The 27,815-nt window shown below is 50.1% G+C and overlaps 9 protein-coding genes across 9 annotated transcripts; 3 read left to right on the top strand and 6 right to left on the bottom strand.

Moving 5' to 3' along the window:
• Positions 1–12: 12 nt before the first annotated feature.
• Positions 13–2,610, bottom strand: A1O9_02915 (uncharacterized protein; the record flags this gene model as incomplete). Its single annotated transcript, XM_013408485.1, has 3 exons — positions 13–1,651; positions 1,701–2,001; positions 2,139–2,610. 3 exons carry the CDS (start codon positions 2,608–2,610, stop codon positions 13–15), a joined length of 2,412 nt encoding a protein of 803 aa, XP_013263939.1.
• A 25-nt stretch (positions 2,611–2,635) lies between these two features.
• A1O9_02914 (uncharacterized protein) lies at positions 2,636–3,745 on the bottom strand (the record flags this gene model as incomplete). The annotated part of the gene is made up of 1 exon (XM_013408484.1): positions 2,636–3,745. The coding sequence occupies one exon, from the start codon at positions 3,743–3,745 to the stop codon at positions 2,636–2,638; it is 1,110 nt and encodes a 369-aa protein (XP_013263938.1).
• A 696-nt stretch (positions 3,746–4,441) lies between these two features.
• A1O9_02913 (uncharacterized protein) lies at positions 4,442–6,226 on the bottom strand (the record flags this gene model as incomplete). The annotated part of the gene is made up of 2 exons (XM_013408483.1): positions 4,442–5,937; positions 5,989–6,226. 2 exons carry the CDS (start codon positions 6,224–6,226, stop codon positions 4,442–4,444), a joined length of 1,734 nt encoding a protein of 577 aa, XP_013263937.1.
• A 1,530-nt stretch (positions 6,227–7,756) lies between these two features.
• Positions 7,757–10,165, bottom strand: A1O9_02912 (uncharacterized protein; the record flags this gene model as incomplete). Its single annotated transcript, XM_013408482.1, has 3 exons — positions 7,757–8,768; positions 8,821–9,167; positions 9,983–10,165. 3 exons carry the CDS (start codon positions 10,163–10,165, stop codon positions 7,757–7,759), a joined length of 1,542 nt encoding a protein of 513 aa, XP_013263936.1.
• A 492-nt stretch (positions 10,166–10,657) lies between these two features.
• On the top strand, positions 10,658–11,881 carry A1O9_02911 (uncharacterized protein; the record flags this gene model as incomplete). The annotated part of the gene is made up of 2 exons (XM_013408481.1): positions 10,658–11,217; positions 11,356–11,881. 2 exons carry the CDS (start codon positions 10,658–10,660, stop codon positions 11,879–11,881), a joined length of 1,086 nt encoding a protein of 361 aa, XP_013263935.1.
• A 2,202-nt stretch (positions 11,882–14,083) lies between these two features.
• A1O9_02910 (uncharacterized protein) lies at positions 14,084–15,204 on the bottom strand (the record flags this gene model as incomplete). Its single annotated transcript, XM_013408480.1, has 6 exons — positions 14,084–14,193; positions 14,254–14,517; positions 14,575–14,639; positions 14,694–14,948; positions 14,999–15,089; positions 15,177–15,204. The coding sequence occupies 6 exons, from the start codon at positions 15,202–15,204 to the stop codon at positions 14,084–14,086; spliced, it is 813 nt and encodes a 270-aa protein (XP_013263934.1).
• Positions 15,205–17,435: 2,231 nt separating this feature from the next.
• On the bottom strand, positions 17,436–18,425 carry A1O9_02909 (uncharacterized protein; the record flags this gene model as incomplete). Its single annotated transcript, XM_013408479.1, has 1 exon — positions 17,436–18,425. One exon carries the CDS (start codon positions 18,423–18,425, stop codon positions 17,436–17,438), a length of 990 nt encoding a protein of 329 aa, XP_013263933.1.
• A 2,963-nt stretch (positions 18,426–21,388) lies between these two features.
• A1O9_02908 (uncharacterized protein) lies at positions 21,389–23,338 on the top strand (the record flags this gene model as incomplete). The annotated part of the gene is made up of 2 exons (XM_013408478.1): positions 21,389–21,596; positions 21,786–23,338. The coding sequence occupies 2 exons, from the start codon at positions 21,389–21,391 to the stop codon at positions 23,336–23,338; spliced, it is 1,761 nt and encodes a 586-aa protein (XP_013263932.1).
• A 1,513-nt stretch (positions 23,339–24,851) lies between these two features.
• A1O9_02907 (uncharacterized protein) lies at positions 24,852–27,764 on the top strand (the record flags this gene model as incomplete). Its single annotated transcript, XM_013408477.1, has 7 exons — positions 24,852–24,928; positions 24,972–25,173; positions 25,221–25,269; positions 25,322–25,509; positions 26,070–26,202; positions 26,268–27,251; positions 27,316–27,764. The coding sequence occupies 7 exons, from the start codon at positions 24,852–24,854 to the stop codon at positions 27,762–27,764; spliced, it is 2,082 nt and encodes a 693-aa protein (XP_013263931.1).
• Between the last annotated feature and the right edge of the window lie 51 nt (positions 27,765–27,815).

Raw genomic sequence — 27,815 nt, 5'->3', positions numbered from 1 at the left:
GTCAGAAGGTCATCAGGGTGCTATAAGATTCTTCAGTTTCTGCAGTGAGACCGGCTTGGCGAGCAATAAGTCGAATCCGCAGCTCGCCGCTTTTTGCTGAGCTTTCTCGCTTCCTAGTCCGGTAAGAGCCATAATTATTGTCCGCTGCAGATCTTGATTTCTTTCGTGGGCACGAATTGCCATGGCGGCCGAAAAGCTGTCCATGACTGGCATAGAAACTTCCATCAAAACATAATCAAACCGTTTATCAAAACATTGGTAGGCTTTGAGTGCCTCGCGGCCATTCTGTGCCATGGTGAAAGTGCAGTCAAGCTTTGCGAACGCCACAAGTAGCCTCAAGTTGATCGCATTATCATCAACCAACAGAAGATTTCGTCTTGGTTTCGGTGCCACAAAGATATCGGATTCGATTTTGCGGGTGGTTGTGGTGCTAGGTGGGGGCGAGCATAGCCCTACCTCGCATGCTTGAGATCCTTTGTCTGGACCGTTGATTGATGTGTTCGACCCCTGCTTATCAGTTGCCCCAGTAGTCCTTTCGCTTGCAATCAACTGTAAGCATGCCTTCACCGCGTTTGCTAAATTTCGAGGGCCGAAAGGCTGGTTGAGAGTCTGGAATTTTGCCCGAAACTGTAGATCAAGAACAAGGCCAGCCGGTTTGGTGGCACAAAGCACCAGAAAACAGGAATGGTCTCGTATCTTGAAGGCAGGATTGTTGTTGCTCAGCTCCCTTACCAGCCACGGTATGTCATATTCGTGGACGGCGACAATTCCTTTGCTGATAGACGATAAGTTTTCAACGAGTTCCACGTTAGCACGGAGCCATTGTTCCGCCAAATCTGTAAAGGAACGAGTCAGTGCATTTTGACATTCTCCCAAAGAGAGGTTTGATTCGAGGCCAGTTGCTTTTTCATCGGATACACCAAGGCGAAGTAGATACATTGGCTGCTCCCCAAGTTCTTGATCAGCTTTCTGAACTGCGTCCTCCAAGAATTTGACGGGAAATTTGACTGTCACCTGAGTTCCAACATTTACTGTGCTATCAATAGTGATCGAGCCATTCAGGTCTTCTACAAGTTGACGTACTATGTTGAGACCGAGACCTACCCCGGTCGACAAGCTGTCTTCTTGCACGAATGGTGTGTACAACCGATTTCGGAGATAATCTTGACTTATTCCGCGCCCAGTGTCGGTTATTGTCAATCTAACCGTCCGCAATGTCTCGTCCTGGGTGAGGTGCAAGTCTTTTTCAAGGCCTAAGGTTACGTTGATCAATCCTTTAGAGGTATATTTGAGCGCATTGCCAAGAACATTAAGCAAAATACGGCGCCATATGCCGATTTCGGATTGAATTCTCCAGCTAGATTTGTTTTCGATGGACAACACTATTGCAGTGGTAGCCGAAGAAGATTGCATCGAAAGGTCATTTGGGGTGATGGAGGAAAATTCTGTCCTGGTTGGATCGTGCACTGAGCGAGTGTTGTGGCCGTGGCTAAATGTTGAGCTCTCCAGAGTTTCTTCAACCATGATACTCAAGTCGAATGATGTCAAACTGCTGGATTCTCCTATAAGAGGTGCTGTCGCGGGTATGGACGACTTGCGGTCGGTGGAGGGCAGTCTGCTCTTCAAGCTATTGATCTTAGAATAGTCGAGGCTGAATCGAGTTAGCTAGGGTAAGTAATACGGCAGGGGTTGCTATTTACATGTGCTCCATGGTGTCGAGTAACGTGCGGCCACAATTTTCGATTATGTGAATCATTTGCAACTGCTCGCCGGACGGGTCCTTGTCAAGTAAGAGCTCGGAGCTGGCAAGAATACCATGCAGGGGAGAGCGGAGTTCATGACTTATCAGGGAGATGAAGTCTGACTTTGCCCGGTTCGTCGCGACCAGGTCAGCCCGAGCTGCCTCTGCCATAACCGATTTGCCAAATTCCAAATAATATGCCTTGTCCTCCGGAAGAAGAACCCTCTGGGGATCAGTTGTCCACGCAAACATTCCCGAAACTAGGCACAAGTTAGCTTGTCGGGACTTCACATACGCCTTCGCTGATTGATAGGATGGCTCAAGTATAAGGAAGCTCGACAGACACTGCGCATGGTTTGAGAAGTAGCATAGAAACTGAACCATTGCTTAGACTTACACCAGAATTGTCGATGCGAATCCCATAGAGGCATAAATATCACCGATGTCGCCCCCGGGAGATATTGTTGAAGAGCAGCCCAAACCTCATTGCGGTCATCCGATTGCAGATAGACATGCGTTTCAGGCACCACTAATCTTGAATCGACTCCGACGTGCAGTGATGGCGGGGAACTTGGAATAAGACCATGATCATCGAAGTTGAAGATGTGACCGTGGGGATACTCCCAAATCAGAGTTTGCTGAACGAATGCAGGCAATGGACAGAGCCTAGCGGGAGCCTGACTTTGTTTACCTGATCCATGCTTGTGCTCGCGGAAGCCGACAGAATGACCAAGCTGTATGGACATAGTCTCACGACTCCGTGACTTTATTTCGTCATTGCGATTCTGCCCTTTCCCGAGTCCGGATTCTTCTCTAAAGTGGAGAGAATATGTCATGGCATCCAAAAAGCTTACTCCGTACAGATCCATCGCTTTACGAAGAGTACTTGCAGCATTACGAAAGTCCACTTTGATCAGAAGTCTCGGCACTGGCAGCTTTCTGGTTCACAGGTGAATGCAACGTGCATGCTGTAAAGAGTTCATTTGGAGAATTGCTTGCCATTGGCGGTGTCAAATTTGCGGAGGAAAGCATTGCAGGACGGGGGAGAAGTTGTCTTTGTCTGGTAGGGGATTCCGTATTAAGGCTGATCATGGAGTTGTCCAAACCCTTCATGGGCGCCGATGCTCCCACTTGCTTTCGAGAATGTTGTGAGAATGAAGAAGGAATGTGGGACGATATCCTGATGGGAACCTCAGTTTCGTGAACCCTTGCAGCGTCCGAAATTTTGCGTGAAGAACTATCCGTGATTGACATGTCCTTGCCGGATTCCGGCTCATCGTCACCGAGAGGGTGGCTGAGGGCAAAATCGTGTAGACCATGGAAGAGTTGCGTCGATCGGCTATGATCATCGTTTGTCTTAATCAAGTCCAGATGGCGCATGACAGCAGAGGCGACCTCGGTCAGGACCCTATAGCCATCATCATCCAAACCGGCACGTGGTTTACTATCAACGACACAGTAAGAGCCCAGGACATAGCCTGACTTCGACTTCAAAGGTACCTCGGCATAGTATCTCATGTGTGGAAATCCTGTGACATAAGGCGGCGTTTTATATATAGCTTCCTGAGTGAAGTCGTTGATAACATAGCGCGACTGGTCGGCGTAGATGTTTTTGGTTCGTATCTTTTCACCTGTCTGGCTTGTGAAGATGGGTATTGTTCCAGCGCAGACTCCAGCAAATAAATCAAGAGGAACCTCGCCCATGCACAGCCCATCACCAGGCTCATGGATATCGGTGTCAAAGAGTGAGATAGATCTTGTTGTCTCGGATATGATGTGTTGGTTTCGACTGTCTATTAGCGAGATGAAGGCGCGTTCGCAATCGAGGCGCGTAACCTCCAGCTGTGCGAGCGCATTGAGATTCGGATCTGCTGCTAAGCGAGGGATGTGCTGTGCGTAGGCCGTCGATGAGTCGATGTCGGGAGGAGTGCTATGGACCGCACGGGAAGTTGCTTTGAAGTATCTGGAAATCTTAGTGACGACCGCAAGGCGAAGTAAAGTCATTCACCTGAAGAGTTCGTTTGACCTCTTTCTTTCATATGTCCTTTGTTGAACTTCCTGAGCCTCCAACGCCGCCGAATCGGACAGGGCAACAATGGGCAATACCCATTCGCTTCACCTGTTGTAACGCACCGAAAGAGTTGGAGCGAGGACTAAATTGACAGTCGCCCCGCGCAAAGCATGTGAGATCGACAATCGGGAGCGCTTGACTGCCCCCGATAATCGATAATCGATAGTCCTTATCGAAAGATCGGCGCAAATAGGTGGCGCGACTTGGTGACCGGGTGGTCACGTGATAAGTCACGTGAGAGCTTCATCTATTTGTAAGCGTTAATGTGAGGCTAAGCCGGAATTGAGCCGGATTGAGTGGGACCTGTGTGAAATGCTGAGGCTGTCCCGAAATGGGTGCTAAGGCTTGGAGCGGGTGCAGATTCGCCGTCGAATACCCATGGAACACCCAACGCTCCTGGAGCCGAGATTTGCGTGAGTTGGTGTGCTCGAAAGCCCCTCGGCGCCTGGCGCCACCGATTGAGGCACGCAAATGGCGCGAAATGTTTTGATAGAGAAATGGGACAATCAAGCGAGATGGCATCGGAAGGAGGTCTGGTATTATTTCATTCCTTTACATCCTCAGCAATAACTGACTAAATCCAATACACCGGGTATGCCACTATGGATTGGGGGATCCTGATCTCGTATTCAAGCTGCATCACTATAACGTTGCAATGACTTGACATAGCCACGCCTTAAGTCGACGAGCGATCCAGGAGATCCTACACTGCTTTCACTTGGGCTTTTCGCTTGCGACATTATCTCAAACCAGGCACGGGCTGTGGGACCTACACCTTCAAAGTACAGGAAGCCGTCCAGCACTTCTTGCACTGAATCCCACGATTCTAGATTCATTCGGCGCGCAAGGGCGCAAAATTGCACGTTGTGGTAGCCTGCCAATGGGTCGATGGCAGGGAGTGATTGTTCGACAATTGCTCCAACGTAAAGTGCCCATAATCGAATGCGCATCGCAAACGGGTCGGTTGATTCCTTAGCCTCGGCTTCGCTCTTCATAAGCAACCTCGACATTGTGGTTACCACGATTGGCCCCGCGTTATACACGTTGGTACCTGTCAGTGACAGTCTGGAGCCGATACCAAAGTTTTCGTGGTTGCCCATCCTTCGTAGCCAGGTGAGGGCTGCAAGACAGCAACATGCCAGATGATACAGGTGAAGCTTACCAGCCCCCGCCACCGATTCCAGTTCCTCCATTGTGTCGAGATAGATGTTGATGAGCTGTCCTTCTAGGATGAGAAGCCTTGTAGAGCCATTGGAGATCACGAATGGATTGAGAAGGCTTGGATTTGACAGGACAATGCCAAGCACCATTAGCCATTGCTTGGTCTGATCGAACACCTCTCTCAGGTAGATGTCCTCGATAGCTAGATCCAAGACTACTGGAGGCAATGTGATATCCAGACCAATTTCCTCAAGCCAAGTCCCCGGAAGAAACTCTGCCAACCACCGATCAAGATCAAATGATGGTCTCGTCAGCGACACAGACGCTCGCTGGATATCTTGGTACATTGCTGCTTGGCGGAAGCGAGAGTCTGTCATGACGGGAATCCTGTCTCTCTCCTCAGGCTGGATGAGCTGCCGTAGAAACTTGCCGTGAATTTCAGCGGCAGGGAAATTATGGCCCGCAATCTCGGCTGAGAATAGCGAATATATGGCCCAGCAGAGCGCCAACTTCGTCTGAGCCGTATTGAGCTCCTTCATGCGCTTACGGAGAGCCGCAATCGCACGACTTTTGAAATAAAGGGATAGGTTCTCTGTCTCCTGGGAAACAGTAATTGTGGTTATGATCGCAGCTGACCTGGATAAATAGGCATATCCGATGCACTCATCTTGTAGTCCCTCTACGGTGTCTTGCCAGAAAGCGTCCATGTACACACTCGTCTTGGCCAAATCGATTTCTTTCCCATGGAGCGAAGGGAGAAAACAGTCACGGGTAAAGACCATACACTCGTGAACGGCAGTAGTGACAGGGATTCGTGTCGTTATGAAGGGGTCCGAATTTCCACGACGAAGGATGGAAGACGGTGAAGGAATGAAGAAATTATCCGTGCCATCTGGGGGCTCTCCGAAGGAGCCATACCAGGGTGTCGTTCGTCCGGATTCCCAGGAGAAGCTCAGGTACGATTCTAAAAGACTTCAGTATCGACAGGCACGCCCAGCCATGGGATGATTCTCACCTGATGTCCGTGGTACAGCTACCTCCCTAGATTCCGCTTGTTGTACTTTGCGCTTGTCATGAGTCTGCTTTGCAATATGAGAATTTATGATGGCTTTGATCTTGCCAGAGACATTTGCCTCCGGTTTCTTGGTCTCGACTAGGAAGGTAAATTGCTTCGAGGTCTTCCTCTTTGTTTTGGGCGATTCATGATGAGGGAGCAGGGAAGCCCTCAATGGCAACAGGGCTAGGCTTTCCATGCCAGCGGAATTTCCCTTTGATGAGAGCAGGATATTGTTCAAGGCTTGTTAGACATTCTGGGCTTGTGTGGTTCACTTATGTACCCAACGGTGCACCATTCATCTAGTTCACTGCAAGCTGGGGCGAATTTCGTAGTCAAGGACTTGCAGCTCTCGAACTAGTCTCTTACTGGGTAGCCATCAGCCGGCTAGGTTAAAGGGAGGACGTGTTCAAGGTCAACACCTGAACATGACCCCGGGCGAATGATAAGAGAATGTGGGTCAGTCTCGGTCGTTCGACTTTGGTTTTCTTCCTATTTTGGAAATTGGTTGAGAAGGGTTATCGCCAATACAGTTTGTGCTGGCTCTGCTATACCGCTCCTACTGCGGTAGCCGTCGAGATCTGTACTGGTACCTAATATCCAGACATAGTCTCCACTTTAGATTCGCCAGTCGTGGAAGCGGGTGAGATTAGTCACCCGGCTGCGGAGGGGCTTAGCGCGTCTCTTTTGAGATGTCTGTGGAGAAATATCTCGTAGAGTCAGGGCGAATCGCAGACAAGGAGAAGATTTCCCTTGAAGGTCACATAGCACTCCGCCCGAAGCTTTTCTGCCATTACTCTGGTTGAGGCCGCAGCTAATTTAGACGTCGTTTTCTGCCCAATGAACATCACAGCCACCTTTCTTGTGGCTGACTAACGGCGACAGCAAAGCGGGCCTGGAACCCAGCTTCAATCCCATCGGACACCTCAGATAGGACTCTGATGGCAAGTCTCTCCGATCAGTGGATTTGCTCAAACCTTTCATGATAGTGCATATTCCAGGAAATCTGAGGTTATGCCGACATATCTCTTCCCTGATTTCTGGAGTCGTCCCGGTACATTTCCGCAATGTGGGCTCCGCGTAACTTGATGCCCTCTCCCGACCTCATTCTCGGGCTCGGTGCTATTACCCGTCTGGCATTTTCGGCAACCAAGAGTGTTTGCTATGGGTGCCAAGCATGCATACAGCTGCAGCTCAAAATGGCTTTGTCTTTATCTCGGTCGAACTAGTGGGCTACCAAATGGCGCGCTACCCAGGTGTGGAATGAAGCTCCACCTTCGAGAATTCGAGATTTGACACTACGGATATATTGGCGGATAGGAGAAAGAACTACCAAATAATCCACACGACTCGTGTGATGTTCCCGAACAAAGACTGGAATTGTTTCGCAGCGGTCTCGTGACAGTCCTTGCCAGGCAGAGGCATCCCCAATTATGTCTCCAGCAGGCAGGCTGCAAGGCCAACAATGAACGGACGATCAGCATAATTCAACTTGGGGTTTGCCCTGAGTTCGACGTGGTTTGGTACTGCGAGTTACAGTATGTCCTGCGGGACTGCAACATTGCACTTTATGTGCGTAGCAAACGACGGCTTCCCGAGCGTGAAAAGGTAGAGCTCTAAGCTCTAGGCGTGCTGAGCACTAGCCTCACAGATAGCGTCTCAATGGCCTTATAGTTGACATGTTGACAGAGACAGACCAGTAGATTGGTTGCAAGGTTTCCAGTCCCTTTCAAAGCGCATATCGTAGAGGTAGGTCAATGGTACCTGAAGTATATAGTGGATCGATCAGACTCAGCTTTCGAGCAGCAAAATCGGACAGTACAAAGGGTTTCTCTTGCAAACTCGAATTCGAAAATTTCACAGCAGGATCTGCAAAACTGGCGGTACGTCCCTCCTTTAGATCAGGGGATTTGGTACGTACTTCAGCGCCTCCTGATGTTTCGACTTTCATAAGAAGAGCCTTTGCTTCATTTCGATGACTTCTATTCCGGGCAAAACGGTGTATGGCAACAAATGCTAGTTTCAAAATCCTGTTGAAAACAGCGAGATCAGCTTTCTCGAGGTGCTCGGTGTCCTCCTCCATGAGAACGAACAGTTTCCGGATGATGTAGCCAGTCGCTTTCGTGTTCACTGGAGACTGCAGATCAAGGTGTTCTTCGCTCAAAGAGCCACTGCAGATCTGTGGTACGAGGGCGTTGGCAACGCAGATGAGCATATGGGCAGCAATCATGTTAACAGGCGGCTCTGGAGAATCATGAGATAGTTGCAGTATTGCTAGCTCCCACATTGAGGTAAAGTCCCTTAATTGGTCGACAGTCGGTCGTGCTGCTTCGTCTTTCACGTTCAAGCGCTCGAAAAGTCGCTCGTAGACAAAAAGAACCTCTTTTGTTGATTTCAAGCCCTGAGGACTGTGGAGTGCTCTGAGAGCATCCAGAACAGACAGAGCAGAGGTGTCCTCTTCAAGACGAAAAGCCGGTTCAGTGGAATGATAGCCGGCCGCTGAGAGATACATTGCTTGTAAGTCATTTGCAATGATATGGTCAGCTTCTGAACCACTACTTGACTTGGTCATTTCGCTTGCTTTCACAAGGAGCCTTTCGGCTGCTCGTAGATGTATTCGAGCTGCTGTCGTATTTCGAATCATGGTTTCTAGGGTGTGGGCGATTATTGCTGATGCAAGCACCTCAAGGAATGAGGCGTTGTTCGTGGTTAGAAGGCGAATGGCTTCATTGTAATGGAATCTAGCAATAGGTCAGGGGGGAGGACATGCGCACAGAAGATGGTGAAACTCACATGATCCTCTCACTCCGAACGACCAAGGCCTGGCTTGTGGCTCGATGTAGCTTCTGGTCCATCATAGCAGTAGCAACCACCAAATGTCGCAAGGCTGGGAGGCTTATAGCAAGGCGTGGAAGAGTAACAGCCCACGGTTCCCTTGCTTCTGGGTCACAATAATGGCTGAGCCATGGCCCTGTTCGCTGCATGTAATAGCGCACCAAATACCGTTCCTCTGAAGGCCAGGCACAAGTAGTAAGCCCTGTGAGGTCAAAGCTGGACGCTCGCTTCGCAGGGGTTGTTTCGGTGCTTTTACGTTGCTTTGTCGGTTCAAAGATCCAGATTTTGACAGCGGTGTAGGCGCACTGGATTCCACGTTTCTTACAGTTTTCGCAACTTGGCCTCAGTTCGTCACATTTAACGCGTCGCCTTTTACAATTGTCGCAACCGCTACGACTCTTTGGAGCAAATGCCCTCGTGCGGTTCTTCGGAGGAGCCATTGGGAAACTATGACCCAGCCACTTCAAAATGTATGGTCAAGTACCGACCTCGACAAAGTCTCGTCTGTTGACTTGGAAGGGAAGATACCATTGAATAATCCATGAGCCTCCGCAGATTCACTGGAAGTAAGAAAGGTTGGAATGGGTTCAGCACCGTCTTCATTTCCAAACCCTTAGGCTGGGTGAAGGCGAGAACGAGCGACGGTGCAGCTATTGTTCTTAGTATTTTCTGTCGAAGCAAGAACAGTGAGGTACAAGACTCGAAGGATTTTATATCATGAAACAGACGTCTCAATTATCGCCCCAGGGGACCAAGGCGGCCCACCCACATGGCATGCCTGTTTCGTCAGAAACCCAGAGGAAGAGGTGGTTAAGGAGGGTGGAAGCAAAAATAAAGCGCTTGACCCTAGAGAGGCTTAGGGCGGATGACAGACGCTAAACCCAATTGTGGCTCCAGGCGTGGATCTGACGTCAACAATCTCTGGACGCGGTGTGAATCTGATCCGGTCGGTGAGGGCCGTCAATAGATGTCGATCCGATGCTCGACGTCGACGTCGGCGCCGAAGCCAGCAATGGAGGCTGACAGAAGCCCTCAGTAGCAGAAGCAATATATCTATGGTTTCAATGCACCTTCGTGACATGGTAAATGCTTGACATTCAAAAATAAAAATATGCCTTACTGAAGCAGCAGCTTGTTCCACAAAGCGTGTTGCATCAAGGACACCATATGGACATTCACCGGCATGGCATTCGTAGTCATATGCCTCACAGCCGCATGCTGCAAGGACCACCGCGGTGACACCTCTCAACTCTCGAGACGGTCGAGGATTTGCGAGATCCATGTTTCCGAGATTGACCTTCATTGTGATTCGATCTCGAAACAGCCCCTGTCAACGTCCAGACCGTTCCGCTTCGGTGTTAAAGAGGGTCGAGATCCGAAAACCTACGCAGAAATTGTGCGGGGTGAGAAAACTACGCTGTGGGAATGGTATGCGAGTTCAATCATTGGGTTTTGCCTGGAGACAAGGCGAGCTTTGTTGACGAATTGGCGAAATGTCGGAGCCTTCATCAGGTGGCTCCGAGATGATCACCTTGCGGGGAAAGCCTCAGCGTCTAACAACTGACAATGAGTGCCTGTCCCCTGCGTTGGTAATACCCAACTGCCATTCGTCATATCTGTGGGGGTGCGGACCAACTTCATGCATGGGTCCCATCTCTCTGGGGGGTTGGCGTGCATATGAAAGAGTTGAAAAAGGGCGCGGAAGAACAAGGTGAGTTTATTGAGGACGTAGCATTTCTTTCTACGCTTCCCAGTCCGAGCCTTGTCTTTCCAGTGAAAACCATAGACAGCAACCATGTCCTTCGCCGCTCAGGTTGTCAGCAGCCTTACGGGCTCGAGCCCGACAGTGTATGACCTCGTCGTGGTAGGTAGCGGGTTCGCCGGGTCTATGACCACATTGAACTTCTTGGAAGAATGCAAGAAGCTCGGCAAGGATGGCAAGGTCACCCTGATTGAGGCTGGTAAGGGTGGCGAGCGATGTGGTGCTAGCAGATGGACCATGGCATACCTGCGGTTGGACAAGGACAACCAGTTCGATTCGGATTGGAAGCACGAGATGGCACGCGTCAGCCAAGGCCTCGCCGACCAAGAATATTATCTCAAGATGGAAAATGAGGTGCCTACCACGGTCCAATACTTGATCGACCACGGCGTGAAGTTCAACCACCACGATGAGGAGAATGTTTTCCTGGAGTTCAACACAAATCAACACTTTGTATTCCCTGAAGGAGGCGGCCATGCTATCATCAATGCTCTCTTCGAACGTATCCTCAAGTTCGATAACGTCAACGTTATGTGGAGACTCAGGCTGAGCAACTGCTCACAGAAGATGACGGCTCCGTTTGTGGAGTCAAGGTACGAAATTCTGATGGACGCATGTCGAAGGTGTTGGGAAAGAAGGTCATGTTGGCCTGCGGCGGATTCGAGGGTAACCGAGAAATGCATGCATCCTTCATCCTGAGGCCGTCATCTCCGTGCTAACCGTCGTACCAGGCTGGGAAAATACCTCGGCCCAAGAACCGAGCACCTTGAACTGATCGCTCCCGGCCTCAAGTACAATACTGGATTTGGACTCAAGATGGGTCTGGAGGTTGGTGCCGCAACAGCAGGCTCGATGAGTGGCATGCATTGCGAATTAGTCGATACACGTGCAACGAAGCCTGATGCAGTCATCTGGGGACACGGTTACGGCATCGTAGTGAACGAGCACTGTAAGCGATTCTATGATGAAGGACAACGCCCCCTCTTCGCCACATTCGAGATGATCGCGCTCCATACCTGGAGAGACCAAAACCAAAAGGCCTACTTCGTCACAGATAAGGTCATCATGGATCGGTTCCGTCCTGGTTGGGTTTACGACACCACGGATAAAGACCCTGAAGGGAGTGACACGATTGAAGGACTCGCGGAGAAACTTGGACTTGACCCTAAGGAGTTAAAGAAGACCGTGGACGACTATAATGCAGCGTCAGTTTCCCTCACCTTGTTCCGAGCCTCAGGCGAATCCCACAGTAGCTGATATCCTGATGGACAGGATCAACGACAGAGAGTTCGATCTGATGAAACTGGACGGCAAGAGTACTACAGGGTAAGATCCAATCAATGCAGGCGAAACAGATCTTCTTACCCGCCGGCACTGAAACGACTAACCCCTTTATCGCAGCCTTTCTCCTAATAAAACGAACTGGGCAACTCCAATTGCGAAGCCTCCCTTCTACGGGTAAGCTCGATGCCTCTGATCCCTCTAAAGTGAAGGGGGAAAAACAGTCTAGATAGCAACTCTAACCATCGAGAACAACAGCTATCCCATGAAAGGTATTCCCAAGTGATCCCGCTCCCTTCTTCCCTCAACGCGATGAAGTAACCTGTCTCTCTGAACTGACCAACAACCCAGCACAACTGACATTCACTTACGGAGGACTCAAGTACGCACAAACCACCCTTTAACCCATTCTATTGTATGATATCTCTAACTCATATCTCCAATAGGTCCGACTTGGACTCGCGAGTCCTGTCCACGACCGGAGCCCCTATTCCAGGTATGCGACTCTTTTCCAGCCGATTCCTCCCACCGAGTAGCCCCCGGTGTACTATGTCTCGTCCTCTACTAACCAACCACATCATTTCATAGGCCTCTACGCCGCCGGCGAGCTAAGCGGATTATTCTACAATGAGGTATGTTTTGATTTCTCATGAGTGTATTTGCGCCCCCATCTTGCTCCGTTCCCTCGCCTCGCCTCGCCTCCCCTCCATCAGAGTCAAACGCTAACCCGACCGGCAAAACAGTGTAAGTGCCACCAAGAAAACAGTAACGAGTTCCTTCATTTTTCAAGTTCCTTCGTGGCAGAGAGTTCGAATCCGACCAGGGAAGCCAAAACTAACGGGGAGATGCAATTGATCTTGCATGTGTCACTCCCACTTTGCCCGCCTGTTCCAGACCTCACAGCTCATCATCCTCTTTATGTGTCAAGTTCAGCCTTGCAAAACTTCGGCGTGCACCCCGTCCCATCGCCTCCCCGCTCCTTCTTGATCTCTCCCCATCACCACCATCACCACCTCCCCTGTACAATTTCTATTATCCTAGCGAGCGAGGAACGTCTGCACACGCACGTCGTTGGAAGATTCTTATCTGATCTTCGGAGGTGAAAAAACTAACTGAAACAGATCCACCAGCTACAAGTGTCTTGCGTTCACTCACACTCGGCCGCATCGCAGGCTAGTAGATTAGCCTTGGCTGCCATCGTATCACATTCCGCTGCCCCGTCGTATTTTTGTTCCATGTCACAAATTTATTTCGTCGACGCTTCGAAGTAGCGAGATTGATTGGCGACGCTCACAACTGTGGTGATGGCAAGGCGTTACGGACTGTAATGGGAAAGGAGAGCTCGCGACATACGCACCATAGTTTACATGACGATGCCATACCTTATGTCACTTCCAGCCACATACACACTGTTTGGGGGCAGCCTTTTCCCCATCGTGGCAGATCGATTGGGAACTAACTCTCGGACCATAGGAGTTGCCTCATACGGAAATGGGCCTCTTTGAACCCCGAGAGACTGGACTTTCTCGCGGACAATCTCAAATATCTCCCGTCCCGGAACACCCGGAATGAGGCCAAAATATACCTCTCAAAAGGGCCCAGCATTCCGAATATTGCCGTGATGTCAAACGTAGTTCAGTTGTGGGTCAGGAAGACCAAGGCAAATGATAATGGAGCGATGGACAGAATCCGAGTCGACGTTGTTCAGCCGTTGGGATAGTAAGCAGATGGAGATCACGCTGATGACCTCAGTGGCTTCATATTTCCTCTCAAAGGTACGACCTGGTCATCCATTACTTTATTATTTAGTCACGTCTACCGTGGCATACTCGGCTAATGGCTTCTCCTGAAATATCTCCTATGAATATGTGAACCAAGGGCTAAAAAGGTGAGTTTCACACGAATTATAGCATGGTAGCCGCCCCTAGCATAGCGTTTGTTCAGTTGTGAAAGAATGCTGACCTACTGACTCTGGCTCTCCCACAGTCAATGAGTTCTGGGAAACCCTGTTTTGGCTGTTGAACTATGTACCATTTCCAATCTGCCCATATACAAGTGGTGTCTCGTCATTTGTCGTCTGTTCATGACACTGGCAGAGCACTTTTGCCCAAATTTTCCGACATTGCACCATGGTGACATAGCTCTGCCGCTCTTGTGAGACGTCTTACATTCCCCTTCTCAGACCTTCTCCTTATGGACTATGTCACCGTAAAGAGCTTCCTCGCTCTCAGCCGGAGCATCGATCTTGAGATTGAAGTCCTCTTTGTAATCTTTGAACAACAACGAAACTAAAAGTAGCTCCGAGTCAGCTCTGGCAACGGGTTTCTCGCGTCAGTAGTTGAGCTTACCAGCACCGGCGACCGCGGACAACACAGCCGCCATAATCCAGACAAATCGGAATGAGTCGATATAGGCGATCTTTAAGCCTTTCACAGCGGCGTGAATGATTTCTGGAGTGGCGCCTTTGACTGTAGCCAGCTGCTCTGTCTCCCCTCCAACCAAATCTCCAATCAGTGGAAGGAGTGAGCTTTCGGGAAGCCCAAGCGGGATGACAGCAGCAGCGATTCTTTCAGGCATTAACTTGGTGAACTTTGCCTCGAACAGGGCGGCAACTGGATATATAGTCAACCTATGCATCTCGAAGTGTCAATAGATGAAGAGTGTCTCACAGGTAGCTGTACCAATAGTCGCGCCTACCCCGCGGAAGGTCGAAACTAGAGCACTCGCGATAATACTAGGATAGTGTGTCAATGGTACTCTAGAGACGGAACCAGCCAGGAAGACTCACATGATGTCCGGGGGGGCACTGAACTGCGCGAAGGAGACAAGAGCCGACAGACACAAAGCAAGACCCAAGCCAAAGAAAATGGGGTATGCCCAGATCGCCTTTCCGCTTCTTAGTTGAGTTGTCGCCATGCAGATATTGAAAATCATGAAGCAAGTGAAGCCACAAACAACGACTACACGGAGTTTCTTGTACCTATAGCAATAAGCTGCGGCAGCGAGGGCGGAGAAGAAGTATGCGATCCATGAGATCCCGAAGCTACCGCGCGGTGAGCTTCTTATCATCAACGGGACTTGGTGATAGCATACTTGAACCCGACCATAATGGTTCTCGACTCGTATAGAATAGCCACTTGAGTTGGTAGATAGACGTTACCAGACTGGATCGAGATTTTAGTTCCTCTGTAGTGGTTTGCTGTCAGGAAAACATACCATATATACTATGAACAGGTCAGCTTGAGGTAAGTGTTAGTGGAAGCAGACTTACTAAATCCTTCAAAGAAGATGCCGAGCATTGCGAGTGCTAGGTTTTTATCGCGGCTGGAGCGATGCGTTAGAAAAATGTCGAGAAGGCATGGTCGACTTACGCGAAAAGTCGATGGTTAAGCATGCCGTCAGTCTTGAACCGCCACTCGTAAATGCAAAAGAATATTAAGACAGCAATTCCCACGCAAAGAGGGCTGAGTACATGAGCACTGCTCCACGCGTCTGCAGACAGGTTAATTTGGGATGAACACAGCGGGTATAATGTCGCTCACAAGGGTTCTGAGCCCACGACAGACCGATGCAAAAGAGAACGAGTCCAATGGAGAGCATACTGCCTCCGATCCAGTCAAGCTTCAGAAGGTCAGAGTTGCTGTATCTGTCGTGCAATAATGAGGACGTACGAGACGAATCTTCTGGTTGAAGGTCAAGGTCTTTTGCAATTCGCGAGGTGGTGGATTGTAGCATAAGAAGGTAAGAATGGCCGTAGTCGCGTACAATGCGGCCTACGAGTGCATGTTAGGCAGCTCAATAGACCTTCTGAGCTCACGAAAGACTCACGATAATGTAGAAAAGCTATCCACCCATGTTAGAGACGATCCATCTTTTCATATAGCACGTGACTTACAATCCTGAAGCCCCCAGGGCCGCGCTTGTCGATGAGAGCAGCACCGCCCACAAGGCCGACAAGCGCCCCAAAGACATTTCCCTGGCGCATTCTGTCAGATCGCACGAGGAACCTTTGCATCCAGAAACTTACAAGACTCGGTACGACTTGTGCAGTCATTCTGTGCTTGTGAGGTAAGACTTCCGAAGGGATTGCAAATGCAAAGGCCTGTGCGCAGATGTAAGCTGATTAAATTCTCAGTTGGACTCACTGTTGGAGCAAAAGCAAGTCCAATAAGGGTTTGACCAGCAAGGACGTGGTTGATCTACAAAGTGTCAACGTCTATTCGTACCGCGACTCTGTCAGATTTTTACGTCTCACCTCGTTTGCGCGCGATGTGATTAAAGCTCCCACGAAGCCGAAAACAACAAGCACGATGAGAATCCATCGTCGGCCCCAGTAATCGGCTGCCTGGCTCATAGGCACAGCAAGAGCAACCATGGGCAACAAAATGCAATTGACGATCCAGCTCTGCTTGTCTGCGCCTCCAATGGCTGCGACAATAACGCGTGCATACTGCAGGGATTGTCAGGCAATTTTGTTGCTAGAGAGGGATAGCTTAACGTACAGCGCCAGAAACTGTCAGGGTCGTGACTCCTGTGAGATTGAGCACGAATACTGCCTGCCCATTAATTAGATGATTACTCGGCAGTAGATCGGCGTTTAACTTACAAACACGATGAGGTATGTCTTTGTGTGGAGATGAGGCTCGACTTCCCTATTCAACTCTGTCAGATTGGAGTCATGGTGCTCATTTTCATATGCTTGACCTTGCTTGACCTCAGACATTATGATAAAGGTGATGAAAGAATATCAGTATGCGTGGTGTTTGCCTGGGTTCAGCGTAAGCGCCTGCAAGTTCCGGAAGTGGTACTTGCGAGTATTTATCGACACAACGCTCCAACCCCATGGGGTACCCCAGCCGTGTAACGAGCAGCACGCCCCAGTCTTGGAATCCCATGCGGAGTTCGATGCTGGCCCGATACCCGAAATGTTTACCGGCGATCCAACGACGTTTTCGCTATTACACGATTTCATCGGAAGTACGGAGTAGCTACTGGGATAAACACCGAGTCCGCTCGGAGTGTTAAGCGTTTTAAACTCCGGTCATGGAATATTCCAGGGTCTTAAGGGAACTCTCCTAGCGAAAGTTTGTATGACCCAAATGTGCATATGCACGTTCGATTCCATCAACTAGCTGCCTGCTCCGGCTTTCCCATATTTCTTTTTGCGATATTTCGTCTTGGAATTGGAAGGAGTCTTGTTCGAAAGGGCCGAACAATACCTCGCCAAGGTTGCTATCGACAGCGCGGCTATGTCCTTGCGTCCGACCGATCTGTTTGTATGGCTCCAGCAAATGTAAGATCAATCCAGGTCTGAGTTAGAGTAGTAAGCACTGGTGCTTGTTGGGACGGAGTTGAGGCATCAATCCCATGTTTGGCTCAAGGTACAGGCGGGATCTCCTAGGAGAAGGATATCGAGACTGGAGACAGGACGGCTTAGCAGGGTTATCATCCCGTTACAGCAAGAAAGCTTTTATGGAGAGTGACCAAGCAACAACTATCATTTCTTTCGCGGCTCGCATGTATCTGCCGATCATGTTGACATAGCTAATTCGAACTTCTGCACCTTGAGGACTACCATATCAACTTCATCCTTACCTCCAGCGTTAATTGGCTTTGATATCTTTCCTCCGTCGGCCACTTCCTGAGACCTCTGAAGTTGGCCATCGACATAGATCGCCCATCGGCCGCGACTTAACTGCTTCACAACGGGCTCAACTCGATGATCTTTCTCATCCCAAGCCTTTATTGTTATGACAACAGTTTTCTCTTTTTCGATCCACTCTCCTCTCAATAAGTCAATACCCTGGGCCAGATGGATACCATCAATATAGGGCCTTTGAGTAAGGCAATCATTCGTCAATGGCTTTTCAAACATCTTCTTCTGGCCACCGGCTATATCGAGACGAGAGTATGCTATGGCGCTGTTACCAGTGTAAGGATCAACATATGTCCGATCCCAATCAGCGCTTCTGAGTTCGTCATTGCGAGGGTAGAAGAGGCCACCATCCTCCCAAGTAGGTTGCAAGCGACTATCCGCATAGTTGAGCAGGCCTGAAAGTAGATCCTTGCGATCCACCTCACTGAGAAGCTGTAGAGCATAGCCTAGTGTAGGCCCTTTCTCGAGCATCATACCGGTGTTCGGGCCGTGTTCTTCAACGTGAGCTATAGCCGAGGCCAGAGTTTTGGCGGAATTTGCATGATGCTCATCAGGCTTCTCGGCCGCCAGGCGACGGATGTTATTGGCAACGGATGCTGTCTGGAGACGGATTTCGCCATTGATGTTGGTGATGAATCCGGAGATCTGTTGACCGACCATAGAGTGAACCAATCCCGAGTTCCACGTGTTCATAAACGCTCCCGCCCAGGCTGTGAAGTTAAGATCCACCGTGGGTATCGTCAAGTCTTGATTCTTCATCCACATGAATGCGAATAGTCCGGTTGGTCTAACTATTCTCTTTTCTTGCCAAGCCGCTTGGTATTTCACCAAGATGTCGTCCAACAGCGCAGCTTTGTGTCGCATGTCATTATATCGTATGGCAATCAGCGGGAACTGATTGCAGACAACGAATACGACATTAGGCTCACAACAAACACCTACCCGTCCATTTTCCTCCGTGACTTCACTATGATGTCTTGCAGTTCAAATGTAGAATATTGGAACTTCTCTGCACCAAATCCAAAGAACTGTGGATCCCATTCAAACACCATAGATTTGGGGTTTTCGAACTCAGCGTCATAGAATAACATAGCATATAGGCTGATCATCGTGGCCACTATACAAAGTATTTTCACGTATAACTGGGTCTGCCCATGGTTTTCTTGATTCTTTCAGATCCGGGTCCAGAAGAGTGCCGCCTAGATATGTGCTCAACCAATAACCCCACATCTCGCGTCGAAGCATTTTATGTATCAACCTCCGAAGAAGAGGTTTGAATACACTTCGTAGGGCAGGCAGGCGGTGGGAATGGCTGAGACTAGCCACGTAAGCCATGTTAGAGAGCTGATAGCAATATGCATCCAATAGCCCTTGCCCGGGGTCTTCTGCACCCATATGGTTCCAAGAGCCATCTTTCTGGCTAACCAGATTGTGGAGGTGCCTTATATGACCTGCTTGTTGGGCACTCAGCTTTGGATACCCCTCAAGCGACAGTTGCAACTGTTCTGGTATTTTTAGAGGTGCTTGTACTGTTAAAATAAGGTGCGCTCGGGGGATTGTTGCAGTTGCCATAATTACGAGTCGTCAGTTGAAGAGATATGACAGGGGTGTTGAAAGTGACGTGTTCAGAGATGCTTTTTCCCCGAAGAATTGTCACAGAGGAAGGGATGTACTTCTTAGTATGCTGAAAAGATACTATGACCACAGACTCAGGGTGATTATACCTCGCGTGATCCGGTCGACTTCGGAGGAAGTTCAAGAGAAACTAAGACATCTGGTGTATGGAGCTTGATGAACAAAGGCACTCATGTGGCAGGTCCCAACTGTGTCCACTTCAATCTGCGCGATTCTTCTCTGTTAGCACAAACTATGCAGGATTCGGCGTCTTGGCTGATCTCCAGGCACCCTAGGCAGGGCCCTTGCATGACTACCAGCCGCTCCTTCGCTCTCCTACGACGAGCAAAAGGGAAAGCCTACTGTGTGAAAGCGATGTTATCTCTCCTCCTCGTGCTGGTTGTCTCCAACAATCAGGATATTCACAACCTTCAGAGACGCCGTGTCCTTCACATGATGCTATGTCGCTCATCGAGCTATTCCGGGACGGACATCATGTACCAGCTAAACGTACCTGTTTGATACACCGATTCAAGACCCTCGTAATTCCAAGTCAAACGAAGAGGGTCTACGGCGGATGGAGTGGAGTATTTTGAAAGATGCCCATGGCCACGATTGGTGAAAGCATCCCTGTGATGACATTGACTCCTACCTCGTAATTATTATTTCAAGGCCTTGGAGGATCTATATTGGCTTCAGACCAACGTCAAATGTGTTCCACATTACTATCAACAATAGTTTGTAGCCACAAAGTCGTGATCATCGTCTGGTGTAGTCTGCTAGAAAAGCTTGAATAAGCTGACTAAAATCAGTAGGTCGTCCTGCAGGCAACATGTAATTGCCTACAGTAGAAGCAGGAGTTGCGATAGTTTTCTGCTGCGCGGAGGTCGCGGTAACGGTGTGCAGATGGCCTTCGAGCGGTTCTGGCCACCCCGGGCGACCAGTACATCCGATCACCATATGGTCAATGTCCATCGTGATCCCGAATGCCGCTCCCGTTCGGTCAAGGACAGCTTCACTCTACCGGCTCGGTCCCTAAGCAGCACAAGAACATTTTACTCGATGATGGAGCTTGCATTCCATGCTTAACAGGTTATATCTAGTGGAACTTGACAGAGCTTACACAAGTCACCAAGACACTCCTTGCCTTTATCCTGAGTGCGCATTCCTTCCAAGAAAAGCTCCCTAGCAATAAGTACACATGGCGAACAGCGCTTTCATGTATAAACTCAGCCGGTCCAGCCGTCAATACAGACTTAGCTGGGGCTTGGAATATCCAGCACATCGCTGAGACCGCTGCAGGCCTATTGCTCGGATACCCAAAAACATCTGACTATCGCAATCGGGCCCTCTGTTACGTGGCTATGCAGTCACAAAAGAAACTATTGCAAAGGCTCCCTAATGGCAATATGAAATCCAAATCGAGTGCCTCACGAGTAACATATCAATCTTGAGTTCTGCACATGAACGAATCAAAATTCCACGGAACCGTATTAGTCGTCCGAAACATCCGACACTGAGACCAACCCTGGATCTGAACCACAACTTCGGACCTCGGTCTCTGCGACAAGGCCGACACAAGAATGCGAATCATCAGTCAGCGAATGGTGACTCTACAATACATAGGCTATGCGGCAAAAGGGGTGGGTCGATCTCGCACAAATGCCCCTAGACGCACGCACCCACTCACTCGCCTTGGCCCCTAGACCCAGACGGTAAGCTACTGTAAGTTACTGCGGGGAACCTGGTGCGCGGGGTTTGACCATTGAAGCCTTTAAGCCGCCCAGATGGTCACTCTGCCTGGGGAAGACCCATGCTGTCAGATCAACTTCAAGATGCCGATACCAAGGACCGTACCAAACTGTGCAACGGCTTGCAGTTATTGCCGCGCTCGCAAGGTAAAGTGTGATGGCCGAGATCCTTGCAGCCATTGCATCAATCATAAGAAAACGTGCTTGTACCCGCCTTCACAACGGGGAAAAGGGCGCAGCAGCGGATTTTTGAAAAGCACTCTTGAAGCCCGGCTAGCGAGGGTGGAAGCCTTGATCCAAGGTTCGGCTGAAGAGCCATCACAACGGCCACACCCAGGGATAAACAACAGCAACGTCACAGAGAACGGTGATGGCTCGTCACCACAATGCGATCAGCTCCAGTCGGCATCGTTAACCAATCCAGCACAACCGACCTTACCACTGCAGAAAGATGACGACAACATGTCCAGAAATACAATTGTCCCTACGGGCGCAGCACCTATGTCAGCCGCATCTGTTACGTCGCCTACATCGTGGTCAATGCCTGCAGCTGCGGTGCCGTCCGCACTGTCTCCGGATAGTCGCAGCGGAGGTGGCATCGAGCTTCATGTTACAGGCCGAAGCGAAGGGCAAGCTAGGCACTTGCAAACACGGATCTGGGAACATCATGGTGAGCACACTTGACAACCCTTGTTCGTCGAGGTTCCAGACTCTGTAATCGTCTATTGCCGTTCCGAGAGTTGCGGTATTGCTGGAATGTCTCGCTGCCCTTAATGATAAGCATGTGCCGACGTGATCATTCGCAGAAAGTAAGAGCAACGTCCTGAGGTAAAGAAGCTAACATGTCGACTTGACCTAGGTCCGGGTTCGTGGTGCTCTGTATGCTCGGAACCTGGTGTCAACTGGGTCACGGAAAAGACCGGAGGCAAGGATTTCTCCAGTAGCGCGCAGAAGCTCACAACCGCATGGAACAGGCCATGGAGAGCTGGGGCTTTGGCTATGAGAGCCTTCAACCCGGAGCCGGATGAGGAGACTGCCTGGAGATACTCTCAGGCATACTTTGACGACTGTTTCGAGTCAGCAATGGGAGTGGTCTACCGACCTGAATTCGAGGTTCGCCTGCGAGCACACTTTTGTCAAGGCGGTGCTTCGTGCACGGATGATGTCGCCTGGTATGCATTACGAAACACGGTATATGCCTCAGGGTGTCGGCAGTTGCTACTGAAAAATGGCGCAGTCAACTATGCTGAGGCACAAAAGAAAGCGTCCCGGCTGTTTGAAAACGCTCTCTTGGTGCACACCGACCTCATCTACGGACCGTCAGGTCTTGAGGCTGCAAGGGCGATTGTGGCAATGACATTCTATGCCGAGGCGGCGGCGGATCAAGGTTTTGAGTATATGATCAGCGCAAGTGCCGTCCGCCTCGTTCAGGCGAAGGGCCTGCACCGGCAGCCGTCGAAGACTGCCAATCTATCAGAGAGCGAGATCGCGCACCGTAGTTGGCTCTTTTGGGCCATCTACTGTCACGAGAATCAGATAGCCTTCCGCTCGGGGCGTCCCTCGGCCATTGACGATGACGGCATAAGCTGCGAGGTTCCGGTAATTGCACCTGCCGGCAGTACGATCGACGTCGAGTTCTTCACGCACGTCATCAAATTCGGCCGATTGACCTCAAAGATGGCGAAGCATTTAGGATCCCCTGCTGCTTTCCGTCAGGGTCAGGTTGAGTTGATCAAGGCAGCTAAGGATCTGAGTGTGGAACTCGAAGCGTGGCAATGTACTACAAAGCAGATACAAACACGATTGCAAACGCGAATGCAAATTGGTACGTCGCCAACAGGGAAGCATTTACGCCCAACCGTCCGGCCTTTGCACCTGGTTTATCTCGATTACGCCTACTATTCAGCAGTGCAATCGATCCATGCGATATTTGCGTTTCCCTGGATCAGTGCTATCATGGGCATCGAGAAAGATCCGTCTTTCCGAGAAGAGGCCATCTTGAAAGCCGACAAAGTGGCTGATGCAGCAAGGAAGATCATCCTTCTGGCTAAATCTACTGAGCTTAGTGCATCGCTCCCGCAGTGGGCATCTTTCTACTATCCTATTTCAGGTTTGATCAACCTATTCGTTTACATTTTGAACGACCCGAGTCGCCCATCCGTTCCGGCAGACGTGGCATTACTGGATGTGGCAGCTGGACACTTCAGTCACCTCGAATTTTTAACATCATCCGAACCGGGTTTCCCCTTCCCCCGCGAAATCGCACGCCTTGCTCGCACAACGCTTGAGAGGGCCAATTGGAAATCCAGTATGAACACGACGTTGCCCGCACTCGAAGATGAGGCGGGTCAAGACATGGGTCGACATGTATTTGACCAGGTATGCATGCTTGCAGCCCTTTCAGCCACGTAACCCATCGCTAATCCTTGTTTCTAGCCCGAGCCTTTCCAAGCCGATCAATTTGACATGGAAGGATGGGACATATACTCGACAGAGCTTCTGGACGGAAGACTCCCTGTTGGCGACTTGTTCAGCATACCCATGCTAGACCATGATTAGCTCAGGTGTAACGCTAGGCTTCTGTATATCTTTCCAGTGCTTGTGCAAAAGTGAAGAGGCTCCAAGATAGTGTTATATTTCAACGCTGACTCTCATACCTTGCTCCACCAAGGCTCGGCACTGGATCTCTTCAGGTTCGGAAACATACCAGGCATTTCGAAATTTGCTGTGACCCAGTAAAGAGGTTGGGCCGTGACTAGGTATAGTTCTTAAGCTCCCAGTAGCATTGCCTCGAGGGCAAGATCACCAGAGCGGCTAACATAAGCCGAGGAGATCAGGCATTATCGTTCAACCAGTGTAGACGTGATGGGGTTTGAACATTATTGCAGACCTCGAGCGGTATCGCAGCAACACGAAAATACAAGATCTTGCGTAATGTGCCGTATCCTCCGTGTAGATTTGTTAATCTCTTGCGAGTCTTGATGGCTGCTGTTCAGAAAGCCGACGGAGGTGCAAGGCGCCGAGGTCCGAATGGGCAAGCCGCGTCAGACTTGTGGCCAAGTACACATTCAAGAAGCCCTTGTGAACTGCCAAAAACCGATGATTTGATTAGTATGAAGTGTTTTTGGAGTTGATGCTGCGAGAAGAATGTCTCAAAAAGCCATCGTCATAGACAACCCCTCGCAGAACCCGAAAGTTGGAATCCAAGAAATTCCCATTCCAGAGCCGGGCCCTAACGACTTGCTCGTTCGACTATCATATACTGGTGTCTGGTAGATGTCTCTTGATGATTTCGCGTTTTAGTGCTGATCAGGATCCTCAGCCATGGCGATGTCTGTTTGATCTACGATGAATTGGCCAAGTTTGGATTCAAAATGGAGGGAAGCCGGGTAAGGTTCCGACGGCTTTATTCCTCGAACGCAGCATGCTTACCGACTTCCTAGACGCCTGGCCATGAGGGCGTTGGCCGTGTCGCTGCTGGTCAGTCTGAGACCTAGCCTCAACCCCTTGTGCTGACTCCGCACAGTAGGGTTAAACGTCTTGAACTTCCGAATTGGCGACCGTGTCGGCATAAAATGGTTGCACAGTGTCTGTGGCACGTGCCAGCAGTGCTCAGTCGGAGTGAGTTGACGTTCTATCAATGGCTGTATCGCGGCACTGACGTCTACAAAGAACGACTGCGGGTGTTCTTCAGCGCTGGAATTTGGAAGTATAAGCCTTGCAACACTGTCCATATTCCAGCCTAGTGACAGCAACCAGGAACGACACCCGGCTCCTTCCAACAATACGTCCTCTCGCCAGCCGGATACACACCGCGCATACCCGATGGGATCCCAGATGAACAAGTTGGGCCATTGCTATGTGGTGGAGTGACTATGTATCGCGCATTGAAAGTAAGAAGCACCTATTGTGAGAGACTCCTCTAATGCTTTGGAAGGCCTCAAAATCACGACAGGGCAGCTGGATCGTGATCCTGGGCGCTGGAGGTGGTCTTGGTCATTTGTGAGTACGCCGTAAACACACCTCCGACTTACTGACAGGTCAGGGGGGTGCAATTTGCCAAGGTTATGGACTTCAAGGTAATCGCGGTCGACTCTGGCGACAAAGAAAGTTTTTGTAAATCCCTGGGCGCGGATGTTGTCGTTGATTACACCGCACAGGACGTGGTTGAGGTCGTGAAGAACGTTGCAGTCGAGGGAGTTGCCGGCGTTATTGTCACGACGACAAGTCGGAGATCATATGAGCAGGTGCGTCCGCGAGCTACATGGAACTGTATACGCTGACATTGGAACAGGCCGCGGAAATGCTTGGTTTTGGCTCTGTCTTGGTGTGCGTTGGCTTACGTGTGTACACGGCTGAGAGTCGCAAGGCAACCTGGCTAACCTTACATCCCAGCATTCGAGTCATTCCATATGCCGATAAGCGTCAAAACCTTTATGGACAAAGGCTGTTCCATCACCGGAGTAGCTGCCAGTTCTCTCAGAGACGTTCAGGAGGCTGTCGACTTTGCCGCTGAGAAGAAGATCCACCCTGTCGTGCACATCAGGTCGATGGAGCAAGCTGAGGATGTCTTTAAAGACCTGGTAAGTCCACCCCATCAGAGACTGCGTTGGGAGGTGCTCATGACTACGAACAGATGGACCAGAAAGTCCAAGGCCGGGTAGTCTTTGATCTACGCTGAACCGTACCTACAATAGTACCTATTGTTGTGATGTCAAACGCTACAAGTGTCCCTTTATCAATGTGTCATTGTATTATTTCCGCCGATACACTTGAGAAGCTTGCGGAAACAAGCCATTGAATATATCCGTTTTCGCCTTAGTCACGCTAGGGGGCGGCACCTCGGTGTCATAGACTGCGTAGACGCCGAGTTGCATGACTCCTTGCATAGTCCTCTCGGGCCGCTTTGCCTCCAACCCCGGTGCGCTTCGCCTTAGGAGCAGCTAAGTAGTGGATAGTCAACCGTAAACGCTGTGATCAATCAGTACAGCAACCGCTCTGGACGCGATACTTAAGGTCCAACGAAAACCGGAACCGTCAACCCATCACAATCACCAGTCTACCAGGTCTTTGTCCTACAAAGCTGGACATTTTGATTTGTGAGTGTGACAACACGGACTCATCCAAGCTACCTACCAGAAAGACCTGGAACTCTTTGGCGATGACGAGAGTCGTCCTTGGTCTCATACTCTTGTTGTGCCTTGCAATCATCGTCTATCGACAGCTGGCGTTGACGAAGAAGAGTAATGGAGCACGGTCACTTCCCGGCCCGAAAGGTAGGGCTGATACGCTTTAAATTGATGGAATGCTGCCCCAGAGACTGATACGTCCAATTGGTTAGGTTACCCCATTATTGGCAATCTGCTCGAATTTCCGCGCTCGTTCGCTTGGCTCAAGTTCAAGGACTGGAGTGAGATATACGGTCCAGTTTACAAGCTTGACGTCCTGGGGACTACACATGTCGTTGTCTCGGAGCAACGCATTGCCGATGAGCTGCTCACCACAAGGGGAGCCACCTACTCGGACCGTGGCAGCTTACAAATGCTCGCGCTCATTACCAAGGGAGGAGACTTGGTGGGCAGTCCGATGAACGACTACTGGCGCAAGGGTAGGAAATTCGCCGCAGCAATGACAGGGCCCTCAATTTCCACTCAGTATGAACCTTTCCTGGAGCGAGAGGTAAAGCGGATGGTTATCGATATGGTCAGAGACTCCTCCAAGTATGAATTTTGGTTTGAAAGAGTTTCAACCGCCGTGTCGACTCGCCAACTGTTTGGAGAAAAGTGTGCCAAAAACGGCGATGTCGAGTATCACACCAAACAGATCGTGATACACAACCGCCATATCGAGCGAACTGGGAGCTCCGGAGCGTACCTCGTCAACCTGTTTCCACCACTGAACTACCTCCCTGAGGCACTGGCGCCTTTCAAGCGAGAAGCAAAGCAGGTTTACGCCAGAGACTCAGCCTACTTCTTCAGCTTGCTCCAGCAAGCCATCCAGAGGTATGAAGACAAAATACCAGAGGATCCAAAGTCGTTTGCCCGATCGTGGCTCGACAAAGACGATAGATGGGGCATGTCTTTTACGGAGGCAGCTTATGTTTTGGGTACGTTATTTGGCGGCGCCACTGGTACCACGTCGGGGACCATGCGATCTTTCTGTTTGGCCATGTGTCACCACCCCGAGTGGATGGAGAAGTTGAACCAAGAACTGGACAAAGTCGTCGGGCCAGATCGACCGCCGACTTTCTCAGACTATCCTAATCTGCAGGTGGTTCGTGCCGTCGTCAAGGAAACTTTGCGTTGGAGGCCTATAGTGCCGACAAGTAAGTGAAACATGCTGATCGTAGAAGTTCCGAGAACTTGACATCTACTAACTTTACTTCCTAGATGTCCCACATCGAGCCATCAAGTGTGACATTTTTGAGGGATACAAGATTCCAAAAGGAGCCCTAATCCACGCAAACCAGTGGGCTATCCACAGAGACCCTGTTTTGTATCCGGAAGGCGAGACATTCAATCCAGCGAGATGGCTGAGCAATTCATATCCGACATTCAAAGAACCACTGGAACAGTTTCCCAACATCAAGCGCTATTCCTCATTCGGCTTCGGGCGCCGAATATGCCCTGGCTTCGAGATAGCTGAGAGGTCCTTGTTCATGCAGATCGCCAGTCTTGCATGGGCATGTAAGATCTCGAAGAAGGTTGTGGACGGGAAGGAGGTTCCTGTGCCGTACTGTGACTATACGGATGGGGCCCAAAGTTTTCCAAAGCCATTCACATTTGAAGTGAAGCCTAGGGATGCGGCTAGACTCGCCATGCTGGAGCAGGACTGCTAGGAGAGATTACAAGGCGCATATGGTCCTTGGTCCACGCGAAGAATTTTGGGT

Source organism: Exophiala aquamarina (genome assembly GCF_000709125.1).
Source record: "Exophiala aquamarina CBS 119918 chromosome Unknown aczIA-supercont1.2, whole genome shotgun sequence".
NCBI classification, from domain to species: Eukaryota; Fungi; Ascomycota; class Eurotiomycetes; order Chaetothyriales; family Herpotrichiellaceae; genus Exophiala; species Exophiala aquamarina.
This window is presented reverse-complemented; position numbering and strand designations above follow the sequence as displayed.